General features: G+C 32.5%; 1 protein-coding gene across 3 annotated transcripts; it reads right to left on the bottom strand.

Moving 5' to 3' along the window:
* Positions 1-20,042: 20,042 nt before the first annotated feature.
* LOC130976833 (subtilisin-like protease SBT1.1) lies at positions 20,043-23,164 on the bottom strand. Of its 3 annotated transcripts, none has more exons than XM_057901771.1 (3): positions 23,028-23,164; positions 21,803-22,768; positions 20,043-21,495 (listed from the first exon to the last, which is right to left on the bottom strand). In XM_057901771.1, the coding sequence occupies exons 2-3, from the start codon at positions 22,761-22,763 to the stop codon at positions 20,138-20,140; spliced, it is 2,319 nt and encodes a 772-aa protein (XP_057757754.1). In that variant the 5' UTR covers positions 22,764-22,768; positions 23,028-23,164; the 3' UTR covers positions 20,043-20,137. The 3 variants fall into 3 exon arrangements, with proteins under 3 accessions (XP_057757754.1, XP_057757753.1, XP_057757752.1); XM_057901770.1 differs by having other exon boundaries at positions 23,002-23,108; XM_057901769.1 differs by having other exon boundaries at positions 21,803-23,144.
* Between the last annotated feature and the right edge of the window lie 4,132 nt (positions 23,165-27,296).

Raw genomic sequence — 27,296 nt, 5'->3', positions numbered from 1 at the left:
ACTTTTGGTGGAATTTGAATCTGCATTCTACAATCTATCCGGACTCTTAGAAAAGCTCCCTGAAGGGATAAAAAGGAATCTCTGCTATTTGATAAAAGACAGAGAAGACCACAAGTGCCAGCTGTGTGTCTCAGAAATATCTGAAGAAAGCAATAATGAGATAGGATCCACCCACATGATAAAAGAAGAAGACAGTGCATCCACCCACATGATAAAAGAAGAGGACAGCGCATCTGAAGCATCCCTCAACATTATTGCATAATGACGTAAGCGCTTAGGTCATAGAGCACCAACAATGTAGCTGGAGCAAGATAATAAACAATGACGTAAGCAATGACGTCATAAGAAGGGTAAGGATGGGAATTGTCCATCAGACCCAACCATTATAAATAGATTGCTTAGGCAATTGAAGAAGGCATAAGAAAACAGAAAGTAGAAGGCTAAGAGTACTCATAAGCTAGGAGAGCAAGAAGGAAGCTGCCGAGGCGATTCTGTAGTCTGACAAAAGAATTCTCTTAGGAAAAAATAGTTTTAAACTCCCCTCTGGAGTTAATATCTATAATCTCCCCTATGGAGATAAAAACATCTTATGTAAAATATACTAAATAAAGGAAGTTTTTCTCCAGAAAGGTACGCCTTTATCTTAATCTCTTAATTATGAATTATTTAGAAAGCTTAGAATTAACGGAAGAATCTGATTATTATAGATTAACTGCTTTATTAGATAATGAAAAACAGGCTGTTCTAAAAACAGAACTAAATCTCAAATCAAATGAAAATTTTAATAAACAAAGTCTTTTAAAAGAAGTTTTTAATAGAAAAAATATAATATACTATGGAAAAATTCAACTTGAAGCCCCTGTAAAAATAAAATCTGCTAATGGAGAACTTGAAATAGCCTTGATAAATGATGAAGAATTAAGTAAACAGATTGAGAAAATTAAGGATCAATAGAAAAGATTTAAAATTGGATGGATTCATATTAGTACTATACAAGTTTTAATTAAATCTACATATATGAAAGGAATTAATTCACCAATAAGTTTAGCAATCTGTGATAAAAGAATTACCGATGACCCAATAGATCAAATAATTGGAATTGTTCATGAAAATTTGGCAAATGTAAATGTTAAATTTAATACCCATCTTGGATATGCCATACCTCTATCAACCGAAAATCTTGGTAGATCTATAAGTTTAGCTTATAAATTTCATAGAAAAAGTTTAATGGAACAAGATGATGAACCATTTTCAATTACATATGCAATAAATTATGCTTTAACAAATAGTCATCATAGTATAATATTTAAAAATAGAGAAAGAATTTATGTTGATGAATTATTTCAGAAAATTGTAAAAACAGAAATACCAAAATATAAAGCTATTGAAAACCCAATTCTATTATTAAAAGAACCATAAAAAAGATCGGTTTCATCAAATTTTCAAATAAGGGAATCTAAAATCAATAGTCCTTTAAGTTTATCTAAATTAAAAATTAAAGAAGAAAACTCTGAAATAAAAGAATTAACAAAAAAGGTCGAAAAATTAAATGAAACCCTAAATACTAAATTATGACAATAAATAAGGAAGAAATATATGTAACTTATCAAGATAAGAAACAAGAGCTTTTTGAAATGTTAGGATTAGGTTGAATTAGTCCCACGTTGCTTAGGATAGCAAATGGAGTGGGTGGCCTAGGCTATAAATATGAGGCTAAGTTCTCCATTTGTTTTTGCACCAGTCAGAAACACTTTAAGCTTGTATCTGATTTTTCTTTTCCTCTGTACTCTTTGATTAGAGAGTGTTGTGAGGTGTAGTTAGATATTTGCTTTGAGAGAGTGTGGGTGTACTGGGGTGCCGGTGTTAAAGAGAAAAAAGTCTATGTGTTGTAACAATTTTCACATAGTGATATTCTCTGGTTGTCATTTGACAACGGCCGTGGTTTTTTCTCCGGTAATTGGAGTTTCCACGTTAAATTCTTGTGTTGTGATTGTGTTTATTTTATTTCTCTGTCAAAGGTGTTTTCTCAAGGGGGAATGGTGTCTTATTCCCAACAAGTGGTATCAGAGCTTCAGTTCGGTGGGATTTATTCTTAGTATGCTCTGTGGTTGCAGCCTAGTCTGACCTTCCACATCAGAAAAGAATTTTGTCCTGTAGCTTGAGGTTGATCTTTGGTTGCTGTTGTTGTTGTTGGAAGGCAGTGTGACACTGTGAGAGTGCAGTTTGGAAAGGTTCTGGCTAAGGAAAGACCTGGTATTTAAGTGTGTCCATCGTGACCCACCTCTCTTTCCTAGGGACCCTTCCTAGTGCACGGTCTACAGTTGAGTTATACTATTCCAGTATACGGTTGCAACAATGTTAGGATATTCAAGTGCTGTGAAGTTTGAAATAGAGAAATTTGATGGAAGAATCAATTTTGGCTTGTGGCAAATACAAGTCAAGGATGTGTTGATACAATCAGGTTTGCACAAGGCGTTGAAGGAAATGATCTCTGGTATGAAGGATGAAGATTGGGAGGAACTAGATTTGAGAGCTACAAGTGCTATTCGTCTGTATTTGGCTAAGAATGTTCTTGCAAATGTGCAAGAAATGAAAACAGCCAAGGAACTTTGGGATAAACTCGAAGGGTTGTATCAGGCAAAGGGCATCTCAAATTGGTTGTTATTGAAGGAGCAGTTCCATAATCTACGCATGGATCACAATGTGAAAATCTCCGACCATCTTAGTGCTATCAATGGTATTGCCTCTGAATTAGAGGCAATTGGAGTGAAAATTGATGATGAAGATAAGGCACTGAGGCTCATATTGTCTCTTCCTTCTTCCTATGAGTATATCAAACCTATTTTAATGTAAGGGAAGAAAACTCTAAATTTTGAAGAAGTTGCCAGTAAGCTCATTGCTGAAGAAAGAAGAATGAAAAATGAGGGTAGCACTTCATCAGATTTGGCGCTTGTAGCTAGAAGTGACAATTATGGAAAAGGAAATCGTGGAAGGAGTGTAACATGCTGGAAATGTGGAAAGTCTGGGCATGTAAAGAGAAATTGTCCAAGTAATGCGGTTTCAGGAAAAGACTCTCAATCTGATACTTGCAATATTGCTCTCTCTATGAGAGAAGATGATGTTCTCTAGAAGACAAGAAGTATCCTCATGGTATTACCGCACTGCCATGGATAAGGATAAGTTGTGGCAATCGGGTCCACAATTGCACACGGGTATTGGTTGGCGTTGAGATGCAAGGTGTGTGGCGGAGTTAGGTCGATGGCTGAAGAACTTCCAGGAAAGGCCAATTTGGAAGTTGCACTATGAATTTTCAGCAAGGTTTCGATCTGTACCAAGGCGAAATGCTTGGAGTGGTCTAATTCCAAGTGAGTATACTTTCATGGTGGAGTATGATAGTTCTCTGAACTATGATTGTCGGTATAGACAATGGCAGCAAAGAATTGTCGGTGTTGACAATGGAAGCTGAAGATGTGTGACTATTTCAATCAAGGTGGAGATTGTTAGGATTTGGTTGAATTAGTCCCACATTGCTTAGGATAGCAAATGGAGTGGGTGGCCTAGGCTATAAATATGAGGCTAAGTTCTCCATTTGTTTTTGCACCAGTCAGAAACACTTTAAGCTTGTATCTGATTTTTCTTTTCCTCTGTACTCTTTGATTAGAGAGTGTTGTGAGGTGTAGTTAGATATTTGCTTTGAGAGAGTGTGGGTGTACTGGGGTGCCGGTGTTAGAGAGAAAGAAGTCTATGTGTTGTAACAATTTTCACATAGTGATATTCTCTGGTTGTCATTTGACAACGGCCGTGGTTTTTTCTCCGATAATTGGAGTTTCCACGTTAAATTCTTGTGTTGTGATTGTGTCTATTTTATTTCTCTGTCAAAGGTGTTTTCTCAAGGGGGAATGGTGTCTTATTCCCAACATAAAAGAGAAAATCGTTTGAATTATTTACAGTTTTCTGAAATAAATCAAAGAGCATTTAAAACTCTAAAAATAATCTATAACAAGTTAAAAAAGGAAGTTGAAGAGTTAGAAAAATTAATAGAATCTCTGGAAAATAGTGATGAATCAATGATAGAGTTTGCAGAAATTCTAAAATAAATAATGATAAACAAAAACTATTTTAGGAGTTATAATAAGATTACCTAATTTATGAGACATAAAAAGATTGAAAAACCAGAAAATAAAATAAAAAGGAAAAGGGTGAAAAATTAAAAAATAAAATAGAGGAGTATAAAAGAGAATTAAACAATTTACAGATCGAAATTGATGACCTTATAATAAAAAGGATAGAAATAAGAATAAATATAAATAAGTTAAAATTAAATCTAGGCAATTTATAAATGTTTGGAAAACCATATTACGATTAAAACTGATGAAAGAAAAGATGGAGAAGGAAATTGAAAAGATAATTAACAAAAGAAAGTGTAACAATAAAAGAAGTTTTTAAGGATTTAAGAAATTATAAACAAATAAAAGATTTTAGAACAGAAATAAAAAGCTATAAAATTAGAATACATCAAGAACTAGTAATAAATAATCATTTAACAAATACAAGAGAAATTACAGAAATGATTAAATACTCTAGATTATGAAGTTGCAAATTATCTATACAAATTATAAACTTATTCGAAAATTTTCGATTAAGGGTAACACTTTCTCTTTAAGCAATACTTTTAATAATATGCTTTTAAATCAATAACAACCACAAGATGGAAAACGTCTTTACAAAAAGTTGAAATTGACAACTTTACCGCAGCATCCACCTTATCTCAATACATCAAAATATATATATATATATATATATATATGTATATATATATATATATACTTTTTTATTGTATTTTTTTAAATAAATTGTTATTCGGAATCTTTATAAATAAAAATAATAATTTACTCATTTGATACCGTGAACATTAACTTTTGTGTAATTGCCTAACGGGTAGCAAAACTAAGTAAAAGCGATTTAGTGACAAGAGATTTTAAATTTAATTTTATTATCGTTAATATTACAAAGATAAAAAGTTTACGAAATAAACTACGAGTTTTTTCTTGTCGAAAATTTTATTTTCCACTCAGAACGAAGAAAGAAAAGAAAAAACGAAGAAGAAATGATGATAAGAAACCGTGTAAAATTAAATAAAAAACACGCGTCGGGGAAAAGTTTAGATACCGTAAGAAGCTGCCTTTCAAAGAACAACGTTGAAAGATTAGTATCTAATTTTCTTTATTTGTTTAATTTGTTCAATTTGTTTTTGTAAAAGGGAACACATAACATCATATTCTATACGAAATCCAAAATATGGAAGGGATGTAATAAATTAATTGATCACTAACATATCCAAATTAGAGCTTTGTAGAACTATAATAGAGTAGTATATCCGTGTAGAAGCTTCTAGCAACTTATCATTGGTATTGACGCGAGTTCATATATTACGATATTTGTCACTATGTATATCAAACGTTGTTTTCATTATCAATTCGCAAGCAATTGAATTTTCACAAGTCGATATATACATTTCTCACTTTAGGACTCTATTAATTATTGAATTAATATTCAAAATCGTTTTTAAAAGAGACTTCGATCTTTATATGAGTCTTTGAATGATAAAGTTAATTAAAATTGTCTTCGAAAAATGATGGATATAACCACGTTAATTCTTCCGTCAATTCAATAGAACATGTCACTCAACGTTAGCCAGCTCAGCGGACGAATTAATAGAAGAACTAACGTGGTCATGTCCGTCATCTTTCGAGACAATTTTGATTAATTTTATCATTTGAAAATTTATATGGAGATCGATGTAACAGTTCAGACCACCCGCTAGTACGATATTGTCCGCTTTGGCACACAAAATCTTACGGTTTTGCTTTTGACAATAGGAATGACAGCCAAAACCCCCCATACTTACTCGTCAAAACGTGTAATATTAGAAAGAGGTATCCACAACCTTTATATCTTTAATGTTTAATTTAGTTAAACTTTACGTTTAATTTTAAAATAAATTTTAATTTTATTCTTTAATAATATCAATTTTTATTGTAAATAATTATTCAATTATTTTTTAATTTTACTCTTAATCACATTATTTTTAAGTGAATTTATTTTTTATTAAGAACAAAATTAAAAATAAATTAAGTAATTATTTGTTGTAAAAAAGGCAATAGGTAATTTGATCCAAAAATTGACTATTGATTAAAGGAATAATTATTTATCCTATATTTGATCTTCTTATAGTATGAAACAATACAATATTTACTACACTGTGAATACTAGTGAATAATCCGTGCAATGCACGGAGTTCGCACTGGAATTGTATGGAAAATGTTCACATGAAAATTTAAAAAATACGTTATATATAAATAACATAATTCCATAATCAAATTAAATTATAAGGTAAAGTATATTTTTTATCCTTAAAGTTTACTAAAAGTTTTAAAAATACCCCTAAGTTTTAATTTGTGTCAATTTTATCCTTAATGTTTTTGATTTGCATCAATTTTATCTTTTTTTTTCAAATTTTTTGGTCAAACTATGATCAACATTGTAAGGTTCCACATCGGTTGGGGAGGGGAACGAAGCATGCCTTATAAGGGTGTAGATACCTCTTCCTAACATGACGCGTTTTGACGAGTGAACTAGTGTGGGGGGCTTCGGCTATCATCCCTATCGTCAAAGGCAACACCTTGAGGCCTTGTGTGCCAAAGTAGACAATATCGTACTAGCGGGTGATTTGGGCGGTTACATTATGCTCTTTCGTGAAAATTGAGATTGATAATATAAATAGAATTTTCTTTTTTCGATACTTGACAATATAAATAGAATAGCTCTACATAAGATTAATTAAATCACAGTCTAAATAATACTACACATTGTATTGCTTAACGTGATAGTTATGGCCCAAGCTGAGAAAACCACCATGGCCAATGACGGCAGCAATATCCCCGCTGAAACCACCAAAAGGGGTGGCTTCAATTTATGCTCTTTCCTGCAAATTGAGATTGATATTATAAATAGAATTTTCTTTTTTCGATACTTGACAATATAAATAGAATAGCTTTACATAAGTTTAATTAAATCACAGTCTAAATAATACTACACATTGTATTGCTTAACGTGATAGTTATGACCCAGACTGAAGGCACTACCATGGCCAACGACGGTAGCAATATCCCCGTTGAAACTATCAAAAGATGTAACACCCTACCATACAGAGTCTTATGCTTAAGTCATAATTCAGAGATGGCAAGGTATTACGACCTCTAAAATAAAATTTAGTATGTATAGTAGTATGAATGATTGATTATAACTAGGAGCCTTTGTAGAAAAAAGGGTAAACAAAAATCGCAACTCGACAGCGCAACACTCCGATCGATAACGTAACGAACAAGGATAAACCAACGCGAGATAATATATATACAAAGGAGTGTCAAAAACAGGAATATCAAGACTCAAAATCCGGCTGCGAAGATAACCGGTCCGAGCATATAGCAATATACACATATGATAAAATAAGGAAAACCCCAAAGAAAACCCAAAGGGACACAAAATACAGAAACCTATTCTCCAAAATCTCCCATAAGAGGAGTCATCACAGTTTGTATTATTTAATGGAGATAAAAGTATCTAAGCAAAATATATAAACTAAAACAGAGTCCCCAAGAACAAAGGATCTTTGCAAATCCAGAAGTTTCCAGCAGGCCTCAGCGAGAAACCTCACGTCCTGCATCTGAAAACCACAAAATTCGCATGGGTGAGAACCAGAGGTCCCCAGCATGGTAACAGCTTCCACATATATAATACATAATAATAGAGGAAAGCCGAAGGCAATCCTAGAACTTCTCCCAGATAATATCAAAGCTTATAAACAAGCTAAACCATATGTGGCGACTGACTAAAGATTCTTCAGTCTAACTAATACTTTCCTTTCCAATTCCTTCAGACCTCCCAACTACCAGCAGAAGTATAATGTAGTAAACACAGTTATATCAAACAAGAAATATACAAATAGGAATAAATAAGGCATTTAGACAATTAGCAAGTAATATGCAGTCAAATAGGCAATCTCAAACAATTCATATAGTATGCATATGATGAATGCCTGTCCCTAGTGGCTGATGATATCATCTGTCGGTTATAGAGCCAACCCGACAAGTCCTGGTAGCTAACCATTGGACTGTCCCTTTGTCGCGCATCCCCAACTCGAGTTATACACATCATAAACTTGATCATAATCATGATCTATATCCATCACCTTCACTGGTGAATATTTACGGGGGCGAACTCATCCGGGGCTTTCACAGTGCCCGGCCACCCTTACGATATAGGGTCAAAAGAGCTTCGAGTCTCAACCTGGAGCACATGGTGGCTAGCCACTGCTTCCTTCCAGGGAAACTCTCATCTCCAATAGCGGAAGTGCAACATTCACAATTCATTCAACAACATATATGCATTTATTCTTAGCCATAATCATGGCTCCGTCGTAACACGGCAATAATCCAGCCATCCGGCTCACGGTTAAATCCATAACCAGCCGTTTCATTAACAATTACGGCCTTTCGGCCCATGGCATAACAAGCACTTCCACCGCCATCCTCCGCCTCTCACATAATCATCTTTGATCCTCATTGATCATTCATTTTTCTCTTGCTTCACTCGCAAGTTACCACATTCACTAGCTCCTTTTCTAATAACTAGGCATATCATAATGATTTAAGACATAAATGGTGAGATCGGAGGCTTAGAAGTATGAGATTTGGCTTTTAAAACTCAAAAATCAACTTTGGGATGAAAACAGGGCCACGCGTACGCGCACTCCACGCGAACGCGTGGATGGCCACAAAAACTCATCGACGTGTATGCGTCATGCACGCTAACGCGTGGATTGAAAATTAGCCAATCGATGCGCACGCGTCAACCACGCGTACGCGTGGGTGCTCTCGTGCCCCAGGCACAAAACTGGCACAGTTTTGGCACAACTCTCTGGGAAATGGCTGAGCATTGGGTGCAGCACATTCGGCGCGCCCGCGCACATCACGCGCACGCGTGGATGGCGCTTTCTGGAAGAACGGCGCGTACGCGCCAGGTGCGCCTACGCGCAGGGGGTCATTCTGTTAAAAATTTTCTAAGTTAAAAGCTGCAGAATTCACAGATTCAACCCCCAATCTTCCAACGGACATAACTTTCTCAATTTAAATTGTTTTTCACCCGTTCTTTGAACGGCATGGACATCCCGGATCCAATTTTATTTTTAAACAGATTTGGCACAAAACAGAGATCCGTAGTCCAAGTTATGTCCCGTCAAAGTATGCCCAAAAATCATATTTTTCATACAAAACCACAAAGTGCCATTTTCAAAACAAGCCATTTTCAACTCTTCTCAAAATCAATCAAAACATGCCAATTTCATCCCTTTTCTTTGAAATTAATCAAAATATATCAAATTCAACATCAAGCCTCCTCAACTCACACATTGACACTTTACTATAATTTACAAAATCACTATCCCATCATTTTAACCCACTTCACCCAAGTGGCTCAAACCCAAACACATTGACATATCATATACTCTTCCTCATGCCAATTTTCAATAACACCAATTCCAATAAATCATATTGTACACAATCAATATCATACTAACCATCAACATGGTTCCACCCACAATTCAACCATAATCAATCATCAAGCATATATCACAACATGCATATTTCTCATACATCATACCATCAAGGCATCAATAATCATCATCACATATATGACCACATCATATATATCAACCATTCAACAACACCAATAATTCAATGCCTATCTTAGGGCCTCTAGCCTAAGTATTTCCTACCACATTACATATTAGATACGAGAAACCGAGACCATACCTTAGCCGATTTCCCAAACTTAACCAGAGCACTTCCAACCCACTTTTCTTCAAGCTCTCAAGGCCTCAACACCTCCAAGAACAGATTTTTCACCACCAAATCCCTTTTCAAGATTTTCAATATCACCAATCAAGCTTCAATATTCACATATACACAACCTAAGCCACAACCATCATACCCAAACACAACATCTCAATACCCAAACATCATAGAACAAAAAATTACTCTAGGGTTGAGAATTTTACCACATCCAAGATCCAAAGAGACAAGATTAACCTTCTCCTTCAAGAGAGTTGGGTCCTATAACATCAAAGAGCCCAAAATCTCAACATTTTTTCTCATAAAACTCGAAAACAAGGCTGGAAATTCGAAGAGCAAAACATGGCTTACCTCAAGATTGATTGTATGAGTTTTGTAGAGCTATCCGCGGTGAACGCGTGGCCACAAACGGAGCGGCAATCGAAGTTCTAGATCAAAAGTTATGGTGGTTTGAAGAACAAGGGAGAGATAGAACTTGAGAGAGAGTTCTTCCCTCTTGTGCCTCCAATTTCAGCGTGTAAGAGTGTTATGTGAGGAGAGAGAGTGCTGAAAACTAGGGTTTTGGTTTAGTTTAGTTGGGCCAAGGGCCCATTTTGGGTCCGGTTGGCCCGTTCAGTCCAATTTTGGTCCGAATTCTATAAAATTGGTACCGAAATTCTCGTCTTAATCTCCTCTATCACATTTAGCCATAAAAATTACATTTTGGGCTTTCTAGAATAAATTCTCATTTATGGGTTAATTAGCCGTTAATTAATCGGGTTTTACAAAAGAGGTGGCTTCAATTTATGCTCTTTCGTGCAAATTGAGATTGATAATATAAATAGAATTTTCTTTTTTTCGATACTTGACAATATAAATAGGATAGCCCTACATAAGATTAATTAAATAACAGTCTAAATAGTACTACAAATTGTATTGCTTAACGTAATAGTTATGGCCCAGACTGAGAACAACACTGTGACCAACGACGACAGCAATATCCCCGTTAAAACCACCAAAAGGGGTGGCTAGCATGCTGCCATCTTCATCACATATGAGCTTTTCTTTTCTTCCTTTTTTTTAAAAATTTGTATTTAATTATTTGTATTTGGAGACAAAAATATAAAGACCCAAAGATAGAAAAATAGAATGATATTTTTTTCTCTCTTAAAAATAATAAAAATTAGACTCTAAATTTTTTGGTTATAGACTGATATCATTTCATAAAATTAGTATTTTTTAAAAATTTAAATTAATAAAAAATAAATATAAATTATTATATCTATAATAATTATACATGGTAGAAATATAATTATTTATATATTTTACATAATAAAAAATGTGTTAAAAATATAATTATTTATATTTTTTTATTATTTTAAACTTTTAGAATAAGTAATTTCATTGATATTTGTGGTATGAATAAGTGTGAAATTTGCAAAGAGATTTACTTTGATGAGTTTGTCGCAAATTTGATAACATACCTAACAAAAGAGCTTAAAGAGTCAGTAGTAAATGCAACAAAGAATGTAAACACATGGATTGGTATTTTCTCTCTCTTCTTTTTATTTGGTGGCTTTCTCGCCGATTCTTATTTCGGCCGCTTTAACACCATCATTATCTCCTCCTTCATTTTTTTCATTATACGTATTTTCGTTTTATCTTTTAAGAGAGTCCTTAATTCCTTTTTATTATCGTCAATCTTTCAAATTTTAAAATTATTATGTTAGCACACAAAAAATTAATCATTATATATTTAATTTGTATATAATTATATGTATAATTTAATTCATTTTTAATATATATTTTATATTAATAATTAATTTTAATGTACATTTAGTATAGTTATTCAAATTTTTATCGGCTTTTAAGATAATTATGGTTTCATTATTACCATAAACATGATTCTCTTCAAATATTCTTGCGCAATTCTAGACACCAAACGAGATGTAGCATAGGATCATGTAACAAATTATCGATAATAATAATAATAACAACAATAATAATAATAAAGAAATGAAAGAAAGATAATAATCCATGCATAAATTTCTTAAAAATCAAATAAATTCAAGGTAACATTTAATGAATAATATCTTCACAATTTAGTATTTTACATACAATTAATAATATGTTACTTTATACCAAGGAAAAGAGTAAAAACCACGTCAAGAATTAAATTTGTTTCTTTTAATTCAAAATGTAATAATAGATACCATAAAACAAATTATATTTTTAGTAAGAAAAATAATTGTATTTGTTATATAAAATAAATACATTAAATAATATTTAAAAAAATAAATAATAAATTGCAATGATATTTAATATTTTTCTTATAAAAGAAAAATATTATTATAGCATATTATAATAATGTCTTAATAATGTTCAACGATATACCGAACATGGTCAAAAACATATATTAATATAAAATATTAATATTATCTAAAAACTAAATTTTTGGCAGATACACATACAAAATATATTATATCGATACATTTAATTGAATTATGAATTTAATAAAAAAGTTAAATTTAATATAAAATATTTTTAACAAATTTTTATTTGTTTATTATATTAAAAAAATAAATATATTTTTGAATACGAAAAATTGATGAATTTAGTATAAAATACATTGTATATGTTTTTTTTCTTGAAAGATTAGTGAATATAAAAAATATTTAATTAAAAATAAATTAAATAATTATTTGCTGTAAAAAGGGTAATAGGTAATTTGATCCGAAAATTGACTATTGGTTAAAAGAATAATTATTTATCCTATGTTTGATTTTTTTATAGTGTGAAATAATATAATATTTACTATAATGTGAATACTAGTGAATGATCCGTGAGATTAGAACTAAACTATATAACTAGCAATTTCTTGTTATTTCTATAATTAAAGTTCAACTTCCCAAAGCCTAAAGGTTCCAAGAAAACATGGACCAAAATTGATGAAGCTACAGCCTGAATTCAGAATATATAAAGAAAAATAGTTATTAGCTCTACACTAATAGATATACCTTAGAAGCACAGCCATCTCTTTCAAACTTGTGTATTTGCTCTGTTTTTCATTTCTATTTGTGAGGAGTCATCAAGTATGTGCTTTTTAGAGTATACACAAATTATATTCTTATAAAAACAAAGATTATGAAGTCAACTATATTTATTAAAATAAACATATGAACATATTTCAAGTTTAATATAGGCAAGTATATATAAAAAAAACCTACCAATACTGAAGGACTTGCACAAAGAATTAGTAACAACTCTATCTCCTATTACATAGATCTATATAAGAATTGGCAGAATTCAATTACTTCAGCAGTTACACATGACTTTTAAAACAACAAAACAGTAAAAATTATAAAATTATAAAAAAATTATCATGTTTTCAACAAGATGTGGGACCTTTTTTTAATTAGCAGTGCAATAACAATAGAATCTACTTCAGTTTGGTGATTTGACATAGACATGAAGATGATGTTTTGTCCTAGTAGTAATATTTCAGTCTTAGAATTCCCTCTCACATCTATTAAAATGTGAACAAAGAAAAAATATACAGGAAGCAAATAATCAAATAGATAACTTTACGGCATAAAGTAAGGATATTAAAAATTGTAACCTTCTTAATTCTTTCTTCCAGATTATATCCAATTTGGGATTAGATCGAGCCCTAGGCCCTTCCAGTCAATTCCTATAATACAGAATGTGTCATATATAATTCACATAATTAAAACCACAAAATTTAAGTCTCGTACTAAACAAGAACAAATTAGGAACAAATTCTCACCGTAATGACTTAGAACAACATGAGAATTAGTTTCACGAGATCTGATAGCTTCGAACGCAGCTTCAATCAAAGCTTTCAAAGATTCCAGCTCGCTCACCTTTCAGATCTCCTCAGCCATGCCACCGAGTTTGCGAAGAAACCGCACTCTGAGTGCTTCAAGCTGCCGGAGCAAAATCAGAACCAGCGAAAGAACTCGCCGTGGAAGACGACGTAGAAACGGAATATCTAAGCATTACCTCAACGATCTGAATGGAATCGTTCCTGAAATACTATCCTGAGAGGCGAGAGCTCCACGAATTGAGAGCCTTCATGATCACCTTGTCCTCCATTCATAACTCCAGCAGGCGACGCATTGACGGAGGAGACTTGGTGGCAACGGCGACAAGGAGATGAATGGCGGTGGCAATGGAATCGAGATTTTAGGGTTTCAAACGCTCCCTCGTTCTCTCTCTCTCTCTCTTTCTCTCTCTCTAGAATAACTTTTATTTTTTTTATTTTTGGTATGGGTTTGGAAAATATTTGTTTGGGTTGATTCTTTATAATTAATTGGGTTGAAAATAAACAGTGGAAGTTTTTGTTAATTCTTTAAAATTGTTACAAATAAAATATATTGTGGTGGTTCTAATAACTCTCATTAAAAAACTTCCACAAACAAATAAGAATTTTGTAGTGGATGCACGGAGATCGCACTGAAATTGCACGAAAAATGCTCACATGGAAATTTAAAAAATATGTTATATATAAATAACATAATTCCATAATCGAATTAAATTATAGGGTAAAATATATTTTTTGTGCTTGATGTTTACTAAAAGTTTCAAAAAAAACCCTAAGTTTTAATTTGTTTCAATTTTATCCTTAATATTTTCGATTTGCAACAATTTTATCTTTTTTTTCAAATTTTTTGGTCAAACTATGGTCAACATTGTAAGGTCCCACATCGGTTGGGGAGGGGAACGAAGTGTAACATCCTACCATACAGAGTCTTATGCTTAAGTCATAATTCAGAGATGGCAAGGTATTACGACCTCTAAAAATAAAATTTAGTACGTATAGTAGTCTGAATTATGTTTTTAACTAGGAGCTTTTGAAGAAAAATGGATAAAACAAAATCGCAACTCGAAAAGTGCAACACTCCGATCGATAACATAACATAACGGTTACAGGATAAGATAACGCGAGATTATATATATACGAAAGAGTGCCAAAAACAAGAATATCAAAACTCAAAATCCGGTTGCGAAGATAACCGGTCTGAGCATAAAAGTATATACATGTAAATAAAATAAGAAACCCCAAAGAAAATCCAAAGAGGCATAAATACAGAAAACCTATTCTCCCAAAATCTCCTCTAAGAGGAGCCATCATAGTTTGTATTATTAGTGGAGATAACAAGTATCTAAGAAAAACATATAAAGCAAAATAGAGTCTCGAGAACAAAGGATCTTCGCTAAACCAGAAGCCTCCAGCATGCCTCAGCGAGAAACCTCACGTCTTGCATTTGAAAACCACAAAATCCTCATGGGTGAGAACCAGAGGTTTTCAGCATGGTAACAGTTCCCACATATTTAACATGTAATATCCTGGAACTTTCACCAGATAAATCAAAGCTTATAAACAGGCTAAACCATAAATGGCAACTGACTAAAGATCTTCAGTCTAATTAATACTTTCCTTTCCAAATTCTTTAGACCTCCCAACTGCCAGCAGTAGTATAATATTGCAAACACAATTATATCAAACAAGAGATATACAAATAGGAAACAGATATAGTATTTAGACAATTAGCAAGTAATATGCGGTCAAATAGGCATTCCAAACAATTCACATAATATGCATATGATGTATGCCTGTCCTAATGGCTGATGATATCATCTGTCGGTTATATAGCCAACCCGACAAGTCCTGGTAGCTAACCATTGGACTGTCCCTCTGTCGTGCATCCCCAACTCGAGTTATACTCAATATAATTCATAATTCATAATTCATATCCAACACCCTTACTAGTGTATATATTCACGGAGGCGAGCTCATCTGGGTCTTTCACAGTGCTAGGCCACACTTACGACATAGGTTCAGCAGAGTCTCGAGTCTCCACCTGGAGCACGTAGTGGCTAGCCACTGCTTTCTTCTAGGAAAACTCGTGTCTCAGATAGTGGAAGTGCAACATTCACATTTCATTCAATACTTATATATGTAATCATACTCAGCCATAATTCAATTATGGCCCTGCCATAACATGGCAAAAACTCAGTCATCCGGCTCATAGTTCAATCCAGAACCAGCCAATTCATTAACAATTACAGCCCTTAGGCTCATGGCACATCAAGCACTTCCACCGCCATCCTCCGTATCTCATACAATCATCTTTGATCATCATTAATCATTAACTTTCCCCTTTCTTCATTCACAAGTTACCACATCCCCTAGCTTATTTCCCATCGCTAGGCATATCATAATGATTTAATACATAAGGGGTGAGATCGGAGGCTTAGAAGTATGAGATTTGGCTTTTAAAACTCAAAATCAACTTTGGGATGAAAATAGGGTCACGCGTGCGCGTCGCCTACGCGCACGCGTGGAAAAGCCAAAAGTGCATCAACGCGTATGCGTCGCCCACGCGCACACGTCGATGTAAGAAAAGCCCAGGGATACCTACGCGTCAGCCATGCGTACGCATGGGTGCGTTTTGTTCTCCACGCCCAAAACTAGCACAATTCCCGCACAACTGTCAGGAACTTTGGCTGAGCAACCAAATCAGCCCATTGACGCGTATGCGTGGGCCACGCGCATGCGTGGATGACGTATTTTCAAATCATTTTTCACCCATTTAAATCCCAATCTTCCGATGGGCATAACTTCTCCGTTTCAAATCAATTTTCACCCGTTCTTTGAACGGCATAAACATCCTGAATCCAATTTTATTTCTAAACAAGTTTGGCACAAAACGGGGATCCGGAGTTCAAGTTATGCTCCGCCAAAGTATGCCCAAAAAACATATTTTCATACAAAATCACAAAGTGCCATTTTCAAATCAAACAAATTTCAACCCTTTTCAAAATCAACTAAAACATATCAATTTCAACCCTTTTTGAAATCAATTCAAAACATACAAAAATAACCTCAAGCCTCCTCAACTTATACATTAGCATTTTTATCAACTTCACAAAATACCATCCCATCATTTTAATCCACTTCACTCAATTGGCTCAAACTCAAACACATTTTCATGTCATACACTCTTTCTCATACCAATTTTCAACAACACCATTCCCAATCAACCATCATTACACATAATCAATGTCATACTCACCATCAACATGGTTTCACCCATAATTCAACCTCAATCAATCATCAAGCATATATCAAACATGCATATTTCTCATACATCATACCAACAAAACATCCATATTCATAATCATATATAAGACCACATAATATATCTCAACCATTCAACAACCTCAACAATTCAATCCCTATCTTAGGGCCTCTAGCCCAAGTATTTCCCACCACATTACATTTTAGACACAGGAAACTGAGACCATAACTTAGCCGATTTCTCCGCTCAACCCGGAGCATTTTCAAACTATTTTTTCACAAGCCCTCAAGCTTCAACACTTCCAAGAACAAATTTTAGCACACAAAATCCTCTTCCAAGCTTTCTAAAATCACCAATCAAGCTCCAATATACATATATAAAATGCCTAAGCCACAATATCACACTAAAACACAAAAGCTCAATACTCAAAACCACAAATTCAACATTCTCACTAGAGTTTGAGATATCTTACCTTACCCAAGAACCAAGGGAGCTAAAACAAGCCTTTTCCTCAAGCTAATTTGATCCTATAACACAAAGGAGCTCAAAACCTCAACATTTTTCCCATGAAACTCAAAAATAAGGGCTGAAATTCGAAGAAAAAATGCAGCTTACCTCAAGATTGATTGTATTGGTTTTGTAGAGCTCTTTGCGGTGAATGCGTGGCCGTAAACGGTGCGGCAATCGGAGATTTAGATCAAAAGTTATGGTAGTTTGAAGATCAACCAAGGGTTAGAACTTGAGAGAGTGTTCTTCCCCCATTTCCTTGTAATTTTAGCGTGTATGAGTGTGTTGTGAGGAGAGAGAGTGCTGAAAATTAGGGTTTTAGTTTAGTTAGGTTGGGCCAAGGGCCCAATATGGATCCGGTTGGTCCGGTTTGGCTCGTTCAGTCCAATCTTGGTCCGATTTCTATAAAATTGATCAAAATTCTCGTCTCAATCTCCTCTATCATATTAAGCCATAAAAATCACATTTTTGTCTCTCTAGAATAAATTCTCATTTATAAGTTAATTAATCATTAATTAACCGGGTTTTACACGAAACATGCCTTATAAGAGTGTGAATACCTCTCCCTAGCATAACGCGTTTTGACGAGTGAGCGTGGGGGGCTTCGGCTATCATCCCTATCATTAAAGGCAAAACCGTGAGGCCTTGTATGCCAAAGCAGATAATATCGTGCTAGCGGATGATCTGGATTGTTACAGATGGTAACAGAGTCGGAGCCCGGATCGATGTGCTAGCGAGGGTGCTGGGCTCCCTTAGGGGGGTGGATTGTAAGATCCCACATCGATTGGGAAGGAGAACGAAGCATGCCTTATAAGGGTGTGGATACCTCTCCTTATCATGACGCATTTTGACGAGTGAGTGTGGGGGTTTCGGCTATTATCCATATCGTCAAAGGCAAAACCGTGAGGCCTTGTGTGCCAAAACGGACAATATCGTGCTAGCGGGTGGTCTGGGCTGTTACAGATGGTATCAGAGTCGGAACCCGGATCGATTGCCAGCGAGGGCGTTAGGCTCCTTTAGGGGAGGGGAAGGAAGCATGCCTTATAAGGGTGTGGATACCTCTCTCTAGCATGATGCGTTTTGACGAGTGAATGTGGGGGGTTTCGGCTATCATCCCTATCGTCAAAGACAAAACCGTGAGGCCTTGTGTGCCAAAGCAGATAATATCATACTAGCAGATGGTCTGGACTGTTATAATCAAAGTATCTTTCAGAGACAATTTTGACTATTAACTTATTAATTATTTTTGTTTTGTTCAATGGAGTAACTTTTGTGACTGGGAATGATTGCTTTTAGATTTTAAAACCAACTGCTATTCGATCCCTTCAATTTGAGACCAAGCATATTTATTATCTTTAAAATTTATTAAAAATTTTAAAAATATTTTTAAATTTTTATTTTATTTTAATTTTGCCTAAAATATTTTTATCTTTATCAACTGTATTTTTTACTATTAAAATTTTAGAAAATGTAAGATTAATTTAATAATAATATTTGACAACTAAAACTGATTTATTTATGTTAAAAATTGTCTTTGTAAAATTATTATTAAATTAATCCTAAACTTCTTAATACATTTTATACAAAAAAAAAATTTGAACAAAACTAAAATAAAATAAAATTTAAAAATATTTTAAAATTTTTTAATAATTTTTAAAAATAAAAAATATATTTTACCCTTTTCAATTATTTTAGTTTTCACCTACTTTTTTCTCTTTCGAATAAAGAAAAAAAAAGACTATGATAATAAGGTGCCTATTCAAATAAAAAAGTTAAAATTTTTTTATGAAAATACTTGTATTAAAAGTGTAATTTTTTTGTTTAGTCACACTTTGAATAAAGATAACATTTTTATAATATATCACTCAAACTCTATAATTTATTATCTAATAATAAAAAAAAAAGATCTTCACATAAAAATAATTATAAAATTATTATTATAGTATCACCATTTTCTCTCCTATTGTCTAGGTAATAAAGTGAGTATAAATGAGAGATCAGAAACTAATATAGCTGATCTGTGATCTGTCCAAAGCCAGATAGAACTATTGATATTTGGTTTAGTAGCTGATCAACGCTACAATATCTTCTAATGTTTTATTTTATATACACTTTGGCCTTTCAATTTTAAAATGTGGATGAATGATTTCTTTAATGGTATTATATACCATTCTTCACTAAAGATTTTTAAATATATAACTTTGATACGAAAAATGTTGTTAAAATATTTGTTTTTATTAACAATTGAAAAAAGAAAGAACAACTTAGTTAATGAACACATTTGGAAAATTTTCAAGAAATGGGTTTATTATTTTTAAATTAAATAAAATAATATTTAGACAGCATAACTGCACAAATAATGTTTCAAGTCTCTAAGGGTGATTTTCTGTGGTTATACCCATTTGATTTTTGGCTTGAATCTGGCTGGGATATCAAAATTCATGAAACAAGAAGGAAAAAAGGTTGCAAATTGAACACTCCAAATTACAACATTGAAAAATAATTAGCAAGAAACAATTACAAAGAAATTACCCTTATGATGATGCTAAACTAATAGCATGTTATTTTCAACACCAATAATGTGATGGATTCATCCAATCAAGTAAAGTTCCCTAAATCCTCTTCTCAAATTTTCTATTGCCATGTTACAGCAATAGGACTTCTAACCTTGTAATATTTTCCAGAAACCCAAGTCAGTGACCCAAATGAATTGGAACCAGCATCTCTTAATCTTTTTCCAATTGAAGAAAATGTCACACTATAGCTCAATTTCTGTCCCATTTTCTCAAATTTCAGTTTCCTTGGTTCTACAGTAACTGAAACTCCCCTTGGCTGTTCAACATTAACCACATAATTAGCACTTTGTGATTTCGCAATATTTGTGACAACCCTCTTGTATGTCACACTAGAATTTTGTCCCACTCTATCAAATAGAACAGAAAATGAAGGGTAATTCAAGTCACCAGCTTGAAGAACTGAGTTTTTAGGACACACAAAATTCTCTCTTGATACCAAAGCAATCTCAGAATCTGTATAGTTAAGGCTACACAAGTAATTTAAATAATCTTTTGTGTTTATATCATATACTAAACCTGGATCAGATGCACTTTCTGGATTAACATGGCCAGAACCAAAAGCAAAAGGAGTAGCAGAAGCCGAATTATTCGATCCAGCATCCCTGATCGGATCGCCTTTATTGTTCAATGTGTATGCAGTAGTCATCAATGCAGATTTTATGGCTGCAGGAGACCAATCTTTATGAACAGATTTGATCAATGCAGCTATGCCACTAACATGAGGACATGACATTGAAGTGCCTGAAATAATGTTAAACATAACACTTCTTTTGTCACTTTTCAGCAAACTTGGGCTAACTTTCGCCGGCCACGCTGCCAAGATGTTCACACCGGGCGCAGTAACATCCGGTTTAATCACATCAAGTCCAAAATAGTTTGGCCCTCTAGAAGAAAACGCCGCCATAGCCGGCGCAGGCTCGCCATATTTTGTCCCTAGGAAGGAAATTGAAGCTGTTGGTGTATTTTTCGAAGTTTGGATATAGTTTCTAACAATGTTACTTTCTGAGGCATCTAATGAAGTTGCTGGCAATATGTGAGGATCAGCAAGAAGCTCACATCCTTGGCTCTCTGAGTTGAGTAGTATCATTCCGGCGCCACCGGCCTTTTTAACCACCACTCCCTTCTCAGTTCGGCTGTTTAGTCCTTTCTCACAAGCAACAATATTCCCCTTAACAAGATTTTGATCAAGTGAATTTTCTGTGCAGTATTGTGCTTCTTTATTAGCACCTGCTGATTTTGCATAAACAAGAGGCAATTGACTTGTTTTTCTTCCTTGGTACAGCGAAGATCCTCGGAAAACTTCTCCGCGGCCGAGCCTTACTTTCGTCGGAAACGTTCTGTCAGTGTAGCTGGCTGCAACTGTCATGATCCATGGCGCGCTATTTCCAACCGTAGACGGGTGAGGTCCATAATTACCTACATAGGCGGATCTAAAAATTTTAAAAGCAATTGACACATGATATGAAATTATCAAATTATTGAATCTTAAAAAAAAAAGGTTTATAAACATAAAAAAATCTTAAAAAGTTTTTTCAATGGTTTCATTTTTGATATGATAGTTACATGAAAAAACAATATGTTAATATTATTAAAATAATCACGTATAAAACTATTGAATTACACAAGATTTTTTATTTCTTTAAATACGTATACAAATATAATTGTTTAAAATTATGGCCGACAGAAGTCACTATTCGCCCCTTTATAATCGGTCCCTGTTTACCTGCAGAGCAAGAAACAAAAACACCGTTTTTCGCTGCACCAAACGAGGCTATGGCGATGCTATCACCATAGTAAGGTTTGGGAAATCCACCTAAAGAGAGTGATAACACATCAACTCCATCGGAAACTGCTTGGTCCATGGCGGCGAGTATGTCCGAATTAACACATCCAGCAGGCCAACAAGCTTTATAGGCTGCAATTCTTGAAGTTTTTCTCATTCCACTTGCTGAGCCACTAGCAAGGCCATAGAAGCTTGCATTCTTCACCAAGCTACCGGCTGCGGTCGAAGCAGTGTGTGTTCCATGGCCTATGGAGTCTCGAGGGGAACGATAATCCGCCGTGTCGTTGATCTTCCCGACGGATTTTTCGTACCCTTTGAGATAAGTCCTTGCACCAATGAGTTTCTTGTTGCAATTTGAAGCAGAGAATTTTGTGCCCTGTTCACAAATACCTTTCCAATGAGAAGGTACAGAGGACAACCCTGAATCTTTGAAACTGATATGTTCCGGCCAAATCCCCGAATCGATGATGCCAATTATTACATCTGAGGCCAAATTTTGAGCACTCCAAAGGCCTATTCCATTCTTTAGGCCAAGAAAATTTGGAGTGTGTGTTGTGTGAAGGGTTAATAGTTCATCAGGTAATGCTGAAAGGAAGCCATCGACTTTGCTCAAGGATTCGAGTTGTTTCTGCGAAAGGCACACCGCGAAACCAAACATGTTGGTTTCATATACATAAATAAGCTGAGGAGGTAGAATCTCCTGTTCTTGTTCTTCTTGTGTTGAAGATTCAGAAATGAAATCAATGACTGATTCAAACCATGGTTTTGTGATGTCTTGAGAATGAATTGAGGCTCTAATTTTGGTTCTGTCCATGTGAACAATGTAGGTCTTTTGAACCATCATAGCCATTGAATTTGTCACCATAAGGGCAAAGAATATGAAGAGTAATCTAGAAATCATGATGCCTGACAAGAAAAACAAAATCAAATACTTATGCATAAGAACATATGATTTAGCACTTAGCACAAGAGCATGAGAAAAACTGTGTATAAAGAATGCTAATAAGCACTGAAAAAGTTGGAAAAGATTTAGTGAAGACTCACGTACAAATGTGAAGTTGATATTTAAAAATCGTTTACACCAAAGATTTAAATTTCTATGTATATGCTTATGGCAACTAAACAATAGAGTCTACTACCTTGTTTTTGCTTTTGTTATACTCACGTTTGTAAACCCCGAATTAGATAATAATGATGTGAAGAACTTTATATGCATTACTGATCTAATATATAGAAACAACTTATGTTATGTATCTTCGGCAAATAGCTTAAGCTTCTAAGAAAATCGATTTATACCAAGATCTTGGAACATCTATGATTAATTTTCAACACATAATAAATGAGCATGAACGTTGCTCACATGCAAAGTCTAATAGACTCTTGCATAAGAAGGAATAGTCATACTGGTATAATGAAAGCATTTATACGCCTTAGTAGACTTTTTCAGCGCATATTTTCTTAGCATATCTTTAATGTTATTTTCCAACTTTAGAGTGTATATATATATATATATATATATATATATATATATATATATATATATATATATATATATATATATTACTAACAGGCAGCAACAAGTCTAACCGTCTAAGTGTCCATGTGCATTGGCTACTAAAAATAAATAGAAGTCTCTTTCTCCACTTCTACTGTTAGATCACTTTTTCCATTTTAGGAAACTTTGCTTGGGATTATTAGCAAGTCTTTCAAATCATTATGTAGAAAAATGTGTACTTTGTGCTTTGAAGCATTCCATTGGTTGAATTTTAAGTTTCGGCGATGAAATTATATGTTGGTTGAGAATATATATTCTTTTGAAGGTTTGTGACAAAGCATCACATCAAACTTGTTATTGTTATGTCATTGTTTTAAAGAGTTTAATTTTGATACTGACCGTGGAAAACGTGTTATATAGTCGTGTAATTATAGTCATTCTCTTGAATGCTATTCAGACGGTCAATGTAAAAAGTAGTTATTTTTACTAATATATAACATTATACGATTAAATGCACATGTAAAACAATTTTACACTAACAGAGTATCAAAATTAAATTCTTATTTTAAATTGCGGAGCAGATCATGTTATGCAATCGTAATATTATATATGCAAATGAAAATGTTAGGAGGCCAATATTTTTAGTAAAAAATAAGAAATTGGTTAATGTTGGCTTAAATACAAGACAATCACTTTACAATTACATTACTACACCACAATTACTCCATTGTTATATTCTTAAGCACGCATCTAATAAGTTAATTGTGTAACTTAATGGAAACAGATTATGATTACGTCTCAACATAACAGACATTGCAATTGACCACAACAGATCAAAGTTTGAGTTACATAATTTTCACATTGCAACAATTACAATATTTACAGTTGCAGCACAGGTATAACTACATTCATATGTAGCTAGCCGCAACAACAATGTTAAACTATAGCAAAATAACATTAAATGTTTAAACGTTTAAGTCAAAAGTTTGTTCCATTCAAACCTACTACAATTGTATTTTTCTTTATTATTATGTAATCCATATGGGTAAGCCTCCCCAACTTATGGTTGGAGCCTCTAACACTTAGCCCATAGGACACATGCATGTAATTAATGTAGCTATAGGAGGCTTTGAGAAAAATAAAATTGTGACCTTCTAAAGAGGTATAGTGTATTGATCGTACATCTATCAGTTGTGATACTCATAAAGGTACACACACCTAAGCAATGGGATATATATTTAATTTAGTACAATTCTGCTATGTATATATTAAAATTTAATTATTAAATTAATTATTCGTATAAAATACATATTAAAATAAATTAAATACAATATATATTTATATAAAAATATATAATAATTAATTTAGTAATTAATTTTGTATGCATGTAACATTTTTCAGTTCATTATTGGGCAGTATGGGAAGGTAATAGCAGAGGAAGCTGCTATGGTATGACGACCTTATTATTAGCCTTTCCCACATTTATTTCAAAGTTTGTTGAGTCACGCGGGTGCTAATTTGTTTTAGTCCCAAGAAGGGTTGTGGGGCTAAATAGCTTTTGGGATATTAGTATAGTATGGGTTGGAAGATAATGAATAAATAATAAATATCTACAACGCTTTCTTTAATTTGTTCACTTATATACCTATCATTGATGATGTACATTATTGTAATTTCAAATGTCATTATTGCCAAAAAGAATTAGTACTATTTCTAGACATCAATTGATGTCAAAAAACTTCTATTTGTATTCTCAGTTTTTTATTTTAAATGAAATTAAAGAGCTCGACACAATTCAATACATATGCCGGTACTATTACTAACTTAAATACAAATATGAATCCGAAAAGACTGAATAAATGAAACCGAGTAAAGGACATTTGATTAAATTCATGTATATAACAAGCGTGTATTTATCATGTGTCCTAAAATTGCGTTTGTTTTTGAGAATATAATAAAATAAAATATTAAATTTTTGAAAATATAATAAAATAAAATATTAAAAATAAGATAAAAAAGATAGAAATATAATTTAGTGATAAATTAAAATAAATTATAAAAATTTATTTTATTTTTATTTTTTTTATTAAAAAAATTTAAAAATAAAAATATAATAATAAAAAATATAAATATAAAAATCAATAAAAATAATAAAAAAATAAAAAATAAGTTATATTTTTTGTTAGTGTTTTTGTGTTTTTTTGTCAGGATAGACATAAAATATATTAATTTAGTATTTTTGGACACAGTGTACTTGTTTGGATCTCATTAAATTAATAAAAAAAGATCTTTTTACAATGAATTTTTTTTTAATTTTTTAGTATATTTAGTAAATTTTTAGTAGTAAAAGTAAAAAAATTAGAAAAATAATTTTTTTTTTGAAAAACTACGATTTACATCTTTTTTTTTTAAAAAATTCTTTTAAAAAAAGATATTTTTTACATACTAAATAAATAAAAAAATACTTTTATATGGTTATACCCGAACATAATTGATAAATAAAAGAAATCTTTTTACATAAAATACCCAAACATAAAATTACTTTTACTTTTTTATAAGATTTTTTGAAAAAATAACTTAAAAAAAGATCTTTTATTAAAAGCTCACCCAAGTAAACTCAATATCTCTGTGTACGATTCTATATTTATGTGTCCTTATCTTAGTGTTCTATCTCTATAAACAAACGCAACTTAAAAACACATGTTAAGATTATAAAATAAAAAAATTATTAAAAATATAAAAATTAAAATTTAATGTATTTATTTTATATTTACTAAATAAAAATATTTAAAATTTTTTATTAATAATAAATTTATCATATATTCTTAAACTACATATTAATTGAATTCATATAATAAAAGGATATTCAATTAATAATTAATTGAATTGTAAGGGAGTAATATGGTGTGGCCTTTATATAGTTGAAACGACATAAATAGTGGCCATCTCCTGATATCAGAGACATTCATTACTATGGCGTACGACAAAAGTTACTATGTGTGTGTATGCAGCCTTATCCCGTGTGGGAACAAGATATTTTCACTCCAAAAATCTGTGAATATTGATTCACCACTCTTCAAATATGAATAGTAATTAGGAAATGATCCGTTGTTATTTATAGCTCGATTTTTACGGTGTATTATGAATTATAATTTGATTTATTTATTTTTATTTTAAATTTATCTTAATAATTATATTATTTTGATTTAATAATTAACAATCATAATATTAACTTTATTAATTAATTTTATGTCTATAAAAACACTTATTTTTATATTTTAAAACAGATCACATGATAAATTTTATTTTATGTCTAATATTTTATATTCATAAAATTATTATATACTTTTTAAATATATACTAACTTGAAATTTGGAGTGTCTTTTGTAAGTACTCATCTCTTTGTGTTCTTCTTGTTGAAGTATATATCCTTTAGAGATGAAGAGACAAATCTAATTTCTTTTAAGACGAGATATATATCAAAAGTTCATCCACACAAGAACAATTTTTACTCCCCCAAGTTTATAAAACTTGAATTACATTCAAATTTTTGAACCAATTTCAACAATCTTATTTAAGATTTTATTTAATATCTCTTATCAAATTTTAATCTATCGTAACTTTTTATAAAGTATGTACTTTATACATTCGAATTGTTTCACTTTTAAGTATCATAATATTTCACATCTCATAATCTATCAATGAACCAATCCGAAAACAAACTCGACTTTTAACCAATTCGAGTACAAACTTGCCTATCAATTTTGCTAACTTTTTCAAAACTCTCTACGTATACAAGTAAAATTATATATTTTATTCACACATACTTTTGTATTTATATTTTGTGTAACTAATATTTACTAATTTATTAGTTATATTCAAACCTCAATATATGTTTTATACTTTGAATAATTCTTACAATTAGTATATTTTTTCTCT

This window comes from Arachis stenosperma, chromosome 4, assembly GCF_014773155.1.
Source record: "Arachis stenosperma cultivar V10309 chromosome 4, arast.V10309.gnm1.PFL2, whole genome shotgun sequence".
In the NCBI taxonomy this organism is placed as follows: Eukaryota; Viridiplantae; Streptophyta; class Magnoliopsida; order Fabales; family Fabaceae; genus Arachis; species Arachis stenosperma.
This window is presented reverse-complemented; position numbering and strand designations above follow the sequence as displayed.

What these genes read in the sequence shown, in the direction of transcription:
- LOC130976833 (XM_057901769.1), bottom strand. Translation starts at nt 22,802, where the DNA reads ATGCATAAGTATTTGATTTTGTTTTTCTTGTCAGGCATCATGATTTCT. An exon ending in TTTTGTTTCTTGCTCTGCAG is followed by an intron (nt 21,496 to 21,802) that starts GTAAACAGGGAC and finishes CCGCCTATGTAG; the next exon opens with GTAATTATGGACCTCACCCG.